The 12,395-nt window shown below is 33.9% G+C and overlaps 1 protein-coding gene across 5 annotated transcripts in view; it reads left to right on the forward strand.

Annotated features, from left to right (window-relative positions):
• The window catches only part of IFT80 (intraflagellar transport 80), a 141,508-nt gene that overhangs the window by 87,454 nt on the left and 41,659 nt on the right, over window positions 1-12,395 (forward strand). For all 5 annotated transcript variants that reach the window (XM_078353935.1, XM_054247142.2, XM_054247144.2 and 2 more), the window contains 2 exons: window positions 5,709-5,827; window positions 9,494-9,568. In XM_078353935.1, the coding sequence (XP_078210061.1) occupies window positions 5,709-5,827; window positions 9,494-9,568 (194 nt within the window). The remainder of the gene's footprint in view (window positions 1-5,708; window positions 5,828-9,493; window positions 9,569-12,395) is intronic.

The following is a 12,395-nucleotide window of genomic DNA, read 5'->3' on the forward strand; positions in this document are numbered from 1 at the left end:
TACTGTAATTTTGAAACTATAGCAGCAATTACTAGACTGTCTTTAGTTTTATTATTATGGCTAGGATGCTTTATTCTGGTTTGGTTCTAGTGTACGAGATTCACAAAAAGGTGCATTCCCCCAGGTGAAGGTTTAGACAAATATGGATCTTAAGAAATCTATCTATAATTTTAATAATGTTAGAGGCCTATACAATTGAATTTTTAAATGTTGAATTTTCTTAAACCTGTTTAGGAAAGTTTGCAGGCAGTTTGACTAGACAGCAAGTTGCTATAAAAATACTAACATATAACTTCCCTTTAAAGTTTTTATATCATTCTATTAGCTTTAAACTGTTTCTAGAAAACAATGAAATTGGCTCTTAAAAAAAAAAAATCTCTGGGAGCTCAGACTTCTCATGAAAATGGTGTTAGTTCATTCTTAGAAGAAAAAGACATACTTTTGGCTCCAAAAAATTAAAAAATATATATAGATATGTATTTAAAAGACTTATCTGGACTCAAAAACAAGATAAAGATCTCTGTGGACTAGAAACAGAACAAAAATGCAGTGTGGAGTCTCAGACCTACTTCAGGTCCAGAAGCAGGCAGGCAAAGGCAGTGAGGAGAGTAGCTCCTGCTGGCTAAGGAAACTGAAAGTATTAATACTTACAGTGAGACAAGGGACTAGATCCAGGTTTCTGTTTGAAATCAGAGCCTGGGGGGTCTATGAGGTAGCTTCCTTCTCTTCATCCTAAAAAGGTGACCTAAAAAATCTATAGCCAACTGCTATATGGGCTTCATATGTGGAGTTGTAGTCCTAGGAAATTTGAAGAGAGGCTCACATGACACCAACTGCAGTGAGCGCCCGCTCGATTCCAGAGGGCACCTTTCACATAGACCCAGAATTGTGCAGTACACAACCTGCAGTCATATAGCTGTGGCCTTACAAAGCTCAGCCCTTTCACTGAAAGCATTCTTGTTCTAATTAACAGCAGCTGAATACTGAGAGCAGTGTTTTTCCTCCAGCCTTCTCAAGTAGAAGCGTTTTTCTTTGATGTGCCACCTATCACTGGATCTGGGTTGATGTCTTCCTTACTCCTCCTTGCTGATTCTAGATCACTATAACCTCTGAGGTTCCTTAAAAAACTCTAGCTCCTTTGAAACTTTTGTCATCAGACTACTCCCCTCTTTGCAGTCGTTACTCTTACTCATTGAAGAGGTGAGCAAAAATATTCATGTCTTTTTTCTTTCTTTCTTTTTTTAAAATATGTATTTTATTGTGTTTTAGGTTTTGGGGTACATGTGAAGAACATGCAAGATTTTTGCATAGGTACATACTTGGCAATGTGGTTTGCTGCCTTCCTCCCCATCACCTATATCTGGCATTTCTCTCCATGTTATCCCTTCCTGACTCCTCACCCCCGCTGTCCCTCCCCTAGTTCCCCCCAACAGACCTCAGTGTGTGATGCTCCCCTCCCTGTGCCCATGTGTCACCTGCCTATGAGTAAGAACATGTGGTGTTTGATTTTCTGTTCTTGTGTCAGTTTGCTGAGAATGATATTTTCCAGGTTCATCCATGTCCCTACAAAGGACACAAACTCATCGTTTTTTATGGCTGCATAGTATTCCATGGTATATATGTACCACATTTTCCTTGTCCAGTCTACCATTGATGGGCATTTGGGTTGGTTCCAGGTCTTTGCTATTGTAAACAGTGTTGCAGTGAACATTCGTGTGCATATGTCCTTATAATATATCGATTTATAATCCTTTTCATATATATCCAGTAATGGGATTGCTGGGTCAAATGGAATTTCTATTTCTAGGTCCTTGAGGAATCACCACACTGTCTTCCACAATGGTTGAACTAATTTACACTCCCACCAACAGTGTAAAAGTGTTCCTATTTTTCCACATCCTCTCCAGCATCTGTTGTCTCCAGATTTTTTAATGATCGCCATTCTAACTGGCGTGAGATGATATCTCTTCACTACTAGTTCTGGAATTGTTTTTTAAGTTGTTTTAAACAGTCTGAAAGATAAGAACTATTTTCATTTTAACATTACCATAGTAACATTCACATTTCCCCAGTCTTTTTCTAACATCTTTCTACAGTAACAGATCACATTTCTCCAATTATTTTCTAAGTATATTTTTACAGTTGGTTTGTTTGTATCAGGAAATAAAGTCCCACATTGCACTTAGTTAATTTGTCTCTTAAGTCTTTTGAAATCTGAAACAACTTATCAACTTATGATTTATTTGTTAAAGAAACCAGGTTATTCTGTTGAATTTCCCACATTCTATATTTAACTGATTCCATCTTTGTGATGTGATTACATTTATTTATTTATTTATTTTTATTTACTTATTTATGTATTTATTTTTTCAAGACATGGTCTCACTCTATCACCCAGGCTGGAGTGAGTGGCATAATCACGGCTCATGGCAGCCTTGACTTCCCAAGCACAAGCAATCCTCCCATTTCAGCCTCCCTAGTAGCTAGGACCACAGGCATCTGCCACCTCACCTAGCTATTTTGTTTTTGTTTTTTGTAAAGACAGGGTTTCACCTTTTTGCCTAGGCTGGTTTTGAACTCTGCCCACCTCAGCCACCCAAAGTGCTGGGAATAAAGGCATAAACCACCACTCTTGGCCTTGATTACAGTTAATATGTTCATTTATCTTGTGTTTCCTGTAGACTGGTTATTAGGTTTAAAGCCTTAAGTGATGCTGTGTGCTTCCTGTTGCATTGCATCAGGAGGTGCATATGTCTGCTTGTCTCTCTTTTACTGATGTTAACATTTGATCAGATATTATAAACCTGATTCATCTATCATGTATTTCCCCACTGGGCTTTTCACCTTAATGTTTTTAGCTGCCATTGATAATAGTCATCTAGATGTATTTTTCATTGGGGAATTGTGAAATGGTAACATTGTAATTCTATCATTCCTTCCACATTTATTAGCTAGAATTCTTCTGTAAAAGACTTTGTTTGCCTCCTCCACCACTGGGTTACCCTTTGGAGAATGGTATCAAATGCTGAATTATTTTTCTATTTTTGCCAGTTTTCAAGTAATAATCTGGTTTCCTAGCAAGTCCAATAAGTTTCCTTTTTGTTATCATTGATGTTATCATTATAAACTTGTAGATTTTAATGTTTTTTTTTGAGATGGAGTCTCGCTCTGTTGCCCAGGCTGGAGTGCAGTTGCACTATCTCTGCTCACTGCAACCTCCGCTTCCCAGGTTCAAGTGATTCTCCTGCCTCAGCCTCCCGAGTAGCTGGGACTACAGTCATGCGCCACCATGCCTGGGTAAATTTTTTGTATTTTTAGTAGAGACAGGGTTTCACCATGTTGACCAGGCTGGTCTTGATCTCCTGACCTCATGATCCACCTGCCTCAGCTTCCCAAAGTGCTGGGATTACAGGCGTGCGCCACCACACCCTGCCGATTTTAACTTTTTTAATGTGTTTCTACCCATCGTGGTTATTCTCACTTTAATACTCAGATTGTCCCATCTTTGGCCAGTTGGCTCCTATATTCTTTTGACTGATTTCAGTAGCGTCCTTGCTTTCTGGTGTGACAAGATGTTTCAGGCTCCTTTTGTACATTTCCCATCTAGACTAAAACCAACTATTTTTCCATGAAGGCCTCGTTCCTTTTGGAGGGAAATGTTATTTACAGACATAATCAGATCTCTAATAACATGTGTTCATTACTATTGATTTGATCATTACTTCTAGACAAAATTTTTTTTCTTTTTTCTTTTTACTAGAGTCTATACTGGGAAGAAATGTTTTTGTTTTTGGCAGATAAAAATGCATCACAAGTTTATACTGAGATTTTTAATTTAACTTTAAGATTATAGAGTTTTACTTCTTGGTTTTTTAAGAGCAACTCTTGTGACCAGAAAAATTTGGTTCCTAAAAACATTATATCCCAAAATATAGTTTTAAAATAACAATATTATTATTCTAATAATATGTTAGTGAATACTGTTTAAGATTTCTTATTTAAAAAGTTAGCAAATCCATATATTTTTATATTTTTTCCTTTTTAAGATAAAACGTATCATACTATACACACTGTTCTGCATCTTGCATTTTTTTACTTTACTGTATCCCATGGATGTCTATAGATCTTCCTTATTTCTTTTTATAGCTGTATAATATTCCCCTGTTTGACTATATCATAGTTTATACAACCTGTCTCTTATCAATAGACATTTGGGCTATTTCCAGTTTTTTGGTATTAGTAATAGTGCTATAGTGATAGTCTGTGCATATGTTATTTTATAGTTTTGCTTGTTTATCTTTGGGATGGAACTCTAGAAATGAGATTGCTGGGTCAATATTTTGGTGGAGGTGGGAGTTGGGGAGCAGATAGTAAAAAAAGTAACATACTTGTTTATTCTGTTTGGGCTGCTATAACAAAATACCATAATCTGGGTAGCTTGTAAACAACAGAAATTTATTTCTCATAATTTTGGAAGCTGGGAGTCCAAGATCAAGGTGCCAGCAGATTTAGTGTCTGGTGAGGGCCCACTTTCTAATTCATATGGTGCCTTCTTGCTATGTCCACGCTTGGCGGAATGGGCAAAGCAGCCCTCTGGGACCTCTTTTAAAAGAACACTAATCCCATTCATAAGCACCCACAACCTTCCAAAGGCTCCACCTGCTAATACTGTCATATTGGTGATTAGATTTGAATTTTGAAGACACAAACATTTAGATCATGGCAGTGCCTGGTAGGCATAAGTACTTCTTTGAAGTACTTACAAGACGTTTGATTTACCTTCCTATTTTTCTTTTTATACCCTTTCATTGCTCTTTAATATTGTCACATTTTATTTAGAAATATGGTAACACTTTGAGGAGAACTTAAAGGAGTTTTAATCTGTAGGTATAATTACATTTTTTCCTCTATTTTTCACCTTTTACTATACTCCCATAATACCTATTCTGGTTTAGACCAGAGATTAGGTAAATTTAACTTGCTCAACATTTTTCTTAAGTTCTTGCACTTTGTTCATCAACTTCAAGATTTTTGGCCAATACTGCGAAATTTAAAAATCCTTGCAAAACAGTCTGTTACAAACTTTTATGATAAATCTGACTATCATAAGCAAATCTCTCTTTGTTCATTGCTGCTTGACTTTTTTATACACGATCTCCAGGTTTTTGCATATGGAAATACCTTTCCCCACTCCATGCAGCTTGGCTTCTTCACTATGTAATTGGTTTGTTTACCAATACCTCCTACCCCACTTTTGATTTTTAAAGCAATTATGTCTCTTCTTTTAGAATGTATATTTTAAAGTAAAATCTAACCCCAAAAAGAGATATTCTTACCGTTTGGGCAGAAATCACATAGATTCTTTCCAACTTCAATATGCCACCCTCCTTTGACTACATCTCAGTGTTGGGGTATTTTTCATATCAATTCATTGCTACATCATTTATTTTGGTTTGCAAGTTAGAAATCTCTGTAGGTTTTTTTCTACTTATTTCTGAGAGATTTTCTGTATCTATACTTTGTTGGTTGGTTTTTTAAAATTAGGTATACTATCTTATGCCTAGTTTCTATTAAATTCTTTTTTTATATGATTAGGTAATCAATAGTGCATTGAATTTTTTTGTGTTTCAAAATCTTGCTAACTTATCTAAATAAAATAGGGTTGTGTTTTAATGATGTTTGCTGGTATTTTATTTTTCCTTGTTTAGGTTCGTAACGTTCTTAATGATGCAGTGGATTTACTGGAATTCCGTGATAGAGTCATTAAAGCATCTTTGAACTATGCACATTTAGTGGTTTCAACGTCTCTTCAATGTTATGTGTTCTCGTAAGCATCTTGTATTTCTTAAAAATTCAGAGTTTTGTCTGTGCTGAGGGGTTTATTTTCAGGATTTCACATCAGCATGGTTTGGTTTAAAGTTAACTTTCTCAAAACCTCAGCTATCCTGAACTACCTCAAACCAGGAAGTGAGAGAAAGTGAACTTAGAGCAGCAAAAATAGATCTAACAAGGTTTGTACATCAACAGCTGATAGTCAGGTGAGGTGTAATGGCTCATGCTTGTAATCCCAGCACTTTGGAAGCCCAAAGCAGGAGGACTGTTTGAGGCCAGGAGCTTGAGACCAGCATAAGTAACATAGTGAGACCCCATCTATACAAAACTTTTTAAAAATACCAGGGCATGGTGGTGCACACCTGTGATCCTAGCTTCTCAGAATGCTGGGATTGGAGAATTGCTTGAGCCCAGGAGGCAGAGGGTGTAGTGAGCTGTGATCCTACCACTACACTCCAGGCTGGAGACCCTGTCTCAAATAATAAATAATGGCTTTATTTAACAGTTGTCTTACAAAATTCCTGAAAATTTAATAACTAGTACAAGCTGGCTCTAGCATACTACCAGTTGATTCTTCAACTATCCAGAAAACTCAAGTAACCATTATGATACTTTCAAGAGTTATACATAGTTAAGGATTTTTAAAAATTTTTTCCTTGTATTTATAACATTATGTCGTTATAGTTTAGTCATTGAATATAAAATTGAGGATGGAGACTATACGTGTCTCATTCACCACTGTATGCCCAGCACCTAGCACAGTGCCCATGTTGTGGGTACTTAATGAATACTTTTGAATGAATAAATGAATTAAAATATGTAAAGTACTTTGTCATCGTAGTATCCTAAAGTCTAGTAGTACACAACACAAAGGTATTTAATTTAATTAACAACTGCTACAACTATATATTTAAAAATTGCCACTCACTATGTGTAAACCTGCTACTAATCAGAATCTGCAATTTGGGACAAATACCCAAGTCTGGAGTAATGAAATAGAAGAAACAGAGGTGAGTGGATGAAGAAATAAGCAACTTAATTTTATATGAGTTTTTTTTTCCCTTACATGAGCAGGAAAGAGGAACAGTAAGAATTTGGGAAAATTCAAAAAAGGTACCAAGTTAAGCAGTTGAGATATGGGGAAGGGATTATAGAATGTGAGAAGATCACTCAATCACTTTAATGCAGATAGGTGTTTGAATAATTAATTTTCATGGGGCAGGGGAGAACAGAAATTTCTTCAGTTTAGTGTTTATTTGTTTGTTTGAAGAAAGGCCAGGCTCTTAACTTTTCTATAATAACTTCCCTTTTATTCTACTAGTTATAGTGGTAAGGACATAATGTTTGAATCTGTAGGATTTTTTTTTTTTTTTTTTGAGACGGAGTTTCACTCTTGTTACCCAGGCTGGAGTACAATGGCACGATCTCGGCTCACTGCAACCTCCGCCTCCTGGGTTCAGGCAATTCTCCTGCCTCAGCCTCCTGAGTAGCTGGGATTACAGGCATGCGCCACCATGCCCAGCTAATTTTTTGTATTTTTAGTAGAGATGGGGTTTCACCATGTTGACCAGGATGGTCTTGATCTGTTGACCTCGTGATCCACCCACCTCGGCCTCCCAAAGTACTGGGATTACAGGCTTGAGCCACCGTGCCCGGCCGGCAAATCTGTAGGATTAGTATCATTAGGTGTTACATGTATTAGAGAAGCTGTCTTTTAAAATACCCAAAGTTTAGTAGCTGTTAGGTTTTTTTTTTTTTTTTTGGTCACTCTGCTTCTTCCTTACCAGTTAATGCGTGGCAAATGTAAGACTGCTTTTCTTCTTTTGTGATTGAACCTTGCCTCCCTTCTTTGATTGTCAAGACATTTATTAAGGTACAAAATATTTATTAGTACCAGGATGCAGCAGTGGTAATGAAATACCAGGATGTAGTAGTGGGAATGAATCATCACCAAAACATATTTCATAAAATTTTAAAACCTAGCATTTTAGATAATAATGACTATCATTTATTGAGCAATTGTTTTACTCTCTTTTATGTTTACTATTATTCTTATTTGAAATCTGAAGCTAAAGGACATAAAAATGATTAGGTAACTTGCCTTATGTCAGATTATTGACTTTGTTACTAAAGGAAAGCAGGAATTTGAATCCAAGTTCTTAATAATTGTTGCCTCTTTTTTAGTAATAAAAATATAATTTTAAAAACAGACATGCAAGTACTTTACTGATTTATATGAAAAGAAGTTCCAGAAAAAGAAAACAATATATAAGCATTCTACATTAAATTTTCATTTGATTTTTCAGATAATTATATTGAAAATATTCTTGTTCTATTCAGCATTTGTAGCTTAGGGAATTTATATTTTCATGGCATTTATATATCTCAGTTGTCAGAAATCTCAGATTTTTTTCTGAAGGGACATTAAAAAAACCATACATAATCACTGCTTACCAACTCTCTTGACAAAGAATGAAGGTTAATTAATAAAGTATGCTGTGATATTTTTTCTAAAATACAAAAGCATATCTTATATCTATGAACCCCAAACTAATTAATAATCAGTAATTAGTAATCACTAATTATTAGTAGTAATTTATTTGTTATTTTGCATTTTGCATGTATTTACTAACTAAAATGATTATCAGATTCTTTGCATTAGCCAAGATCAGTTGCCTACCAGTTTGCTTTTATTCACTGCATTCTTCCTCCTCTCTCCTCAATCTTCTGGATTTGAACATGAGATTTAATTTGATTTACAGAATTGGTTTTATGAAAGTTACTGAGAGAAATTCAGAATATATAGAAGTAATAAAACTTATTTTAAACTGTGGAACAACTTTTATTATTTGAGGATGGGTTTTCCTGTTTGTAAATGTTCCCTTTACCCACCCCAATCTTTGATTCATGTTACCCTGTAAAAACAAAATGATTTATTTATTCATCCATTTATTTAATAAGCATGTTCATAGCTTAAATTATATAGTATTTTAGAGTTTGCAGAATGCTTCAAAGAAATCTTTCTATTTCAAACCAGCAATAACTTTGGGAAGCCTGTAGGAAAAATAATCATGTTCATCATATTACTGTTATTTCAGTTTCTGTTTGTCTGGTACCTGCTTTATATTAGGTAGTTTGCCAGACACTATGTAAGTCCTGGCCCATTATCCCCATTTTACAAATAAAAACCTAATGCTTAGCAGGTTAGACTTGTTGAGATCAAGTGGCTGACAGGTGGTGAAACCATATTTCTAATCCAGATCTGTCTAACAAAAAGCTATCATCTCTTCATTATGCCATGCTGCTACTGTTTTTCAAATGAGAATCATGAGATGACTTGCCCAAACTCAGAGCCAACAAATGGCAGAACTCAGACTTATACTTAGAATTCCTCAATTCACATGTTGTAATACTACAGTGAGCATTTATTGGATGCCTATTATGTGCTAGTTCTAGGGGATACAGAGTCTCTGCTTTTTATTCGGGGATACGGACATATAAGTGAATAATTTCAGAACAATGCACCAAGTGCTGTAATAGAAGTATGTATATAATTGCTATGAAACTGGAGTCACTTTATTTAAAATGAATACCTATCTACTTATTTTAAAGTATTCGGTATTTTAAAGTTTAATAAATATCCATTTTATTTGTCTTTTAGCACAAAGAACTGGAATACACCAATTATATTTGATCTCAAAGAAGGAACTGTTAGTTTAATTCTACAGGCAGAAAGGTAATTTATTATGTTTAACGATTGGATTTGGGGTTAAAATATCTCAAAAAGCACTAAAGCACTCTTTAGTAAAAACATCTAATTTAAAGAATAGTATACTAGTCATTTAGAACTAATCTGTTTCTGTTATACATTTAAGAAAAAAAGAATGAATAAGCTCTTTAAATCAGTAATTCTGAAACATGTTAATCTCTGAATTTCTTAACATTCTTAGAAAATTATTGAGGGTTATATATGGATTATATATATCAACGTTTATGATATTAGAAATTAAAACAGAAATTTTAAAGCTATTTATTTGAAACGTTGAGAATAAACTCATTACAAGTAAACATCAGAGTAATGACCTGAGAGAATGAAAGCAACACAGGCAAATAACTATTAAAGAGTTTTTACCTCATAGTTCCCTATTTTCCATTCTATTCTATTCTGCTTTGTTTTAAATATTGGTTGAAACTGGTTTTGTGGGCCTGCTGGGCTGTGACCTGAAGTTTGAAAACTAGTTTTTTCTACTTAGACATTCAGTGTATGCAGGGCTAAGAAATCCCAGGCAATTAACTGAGTAAATTAGAAATAGCTATTACTCAAGAACCCACACTTTTCCATGAAAACCGTCAGTCTCTTGAATACAGTGATATTCTACTGAATCAGAGGAGGACTTAGACAGCTATGACCCAATAAAACTTGTTAAAAAATTATGAAAATATAATCGACAATTACCTAAAATATCTACCCATAAAACATTTGCACTAAAACCATGTACTTTATTCCTCATCCCTTTACTCATCATGTAGACAGCTCTTAATAGTGTTTATTAGTAGGTTTTCTAGCCCACAGCTTTTTATAAATAGAAAACCAGAAGAAGAATGGTACTGGTGGGCTGTCAGAGGCTGGCACAATGACAGGAAGAAAAGTGACTGCCTGGCAAGGGAATATTGGAGTGCCTGAGTAATGTAATGATTCTGAGCACCAACAGATTCCGATGAGTATCAAAGTTATCAGTTAAATTGTTACTGAAAAATGTGGTCACCATATTGATGACCTTGAGGGCCCAAGAAAGTATTTTATCAACTTTTATGTTATTTATTTAATGAAATTTAAATATATGAATTAGTTATATCATACATTTTTAAGTCAGTCATTTTTGTCATTTAGAAGGTAAGATGTCAGCTTTCTAAAAGACCATATTTCTGAAATGCTTTTTACTCTATTCCAAATATTTATTTACATATTATTCATAAATGTATTTATTGAATATGCTCTTAATAAAACATATATTAATGGCATAAATAGCCAAAAAATATAGTTACTACCTATCATTATTCTTATTTATACACTTAAGAGTTGTTTGCCCCTTGAAACAGGGTGTTTACTCACAAGTAAGGTTAAAAGCTATAGTTTCTTGTTTGGAAAAGAAAATGCTTTTAGTATTGAGACAGAAGAATACATACCAATATATGTCACTTTGTCAAGTTTAGCAAATATAGTTTTCATAGCCATTATACATGACCAGACACCAGTGTGTAAGGGCCAAACCCTTCAATTAAATAAAGTACCTACCAATCCTCAAGTATTAATTTAATTGAAGTATGTATAATTGGTATTCATTAGATACTAATTTTTCATTGGTTTTTGTGTTTATTTCCCTTTTGTTTCCATAGCAAAAAAAGAATAATTAACAGTTCCTTAATCAAGAACCAGTTCTGAATCAAGGATATTAAAACATTAAACATAAGATTTTGAAAAGTAATGTCTTCAGCATTAAGGAAGCAGGCATACTAATATAGCCTTAGTATGTGTGTAAATCAATACAACTTTTCAAAGGGCAGTATAACAATATATATTTTAAATTTTTAAATGTATGCTTTTTAATCTAGTAATGCACTTCTAGAAGCTGTACTAAGGAAAATAAGTAGGGAAGACATTGGCGATGTATATACACTATAGATATTCTTTAAAACAGTGAATAGTTTGAAACAAATGCATGTCAGGAATGAGTGAGTTAGTAAAGTTATGGAAGTTCATACTTCGGCATAGTTATCTCTATGGAGGTAGGATCTCAAGAGGTCTTTTGTTTTCTCTGTATTGCTTGAATTATTTTGTACAATATTCATAAATTTTCAAAGGAAAAATATAACAGCCATAAAATATTTATGTTTTGAGTTAATAAAAAATTAACTACACAGAGCCCTATGCCTTAAATATAGCTGTCAACACAGCAAATGAATCTGACCCTGCAGCAAAAATATAGGAATTTTTAGATGTGAATACATACTGATGGTCACCATATGATTTTAAAGTCACAACTGCCTTATTTTTAATGAATGCTTGCCCTCATGGTAATTTTTTTAGTCATCTTCACTGCTTTAGACTTTAACCTGTATTGAATCTTTAATTATTTTTAGCATAATCTTTAGTTATAAAATACATATTAAAACTTTCATGAAACAAATGGCACCTGGCATTAAAATCACTGAATTATAAATTATAAGATTTTTCAATTGCCTTTGTATAGAATCTTCTTTAGGAAAGGGAATGAATTGTGGGTATAATATAAAAAAAATCAGAATTTTAGTGTATAGGGTGGTGATTATGGACATTTTCATTTTTCTTTTCCTACGTCATCATAAAACAAAAACCCAGAAAACAAACCAAAACAACCAGTGCTGGCTTTCAGTCTTTAAAATGTTTTCTTCCTTATATATCTACACATTTATATCAATTGTAAGATTTAGATTTTTTTCCCAAAGATAAACTATTCTGTAATATAAAAATGAAAATATAGTCTACCCATATTTGAGAATCTATTTCTATTCTTTATTTTTTA

This window comes from Callithrix jacchus, chromosome 17 (assembly GCF_049354715.1).
Source record: "Callithrix jacchus isolate 240 chromosome 17, calJac240_pri, whole genome shotgun sequence".
Lineage (NCBI taxonomy): Eukaryota > Metazoa > Chordata > Mammalia > Primates > Cebidae > Callithrix > Callithrix jacchus.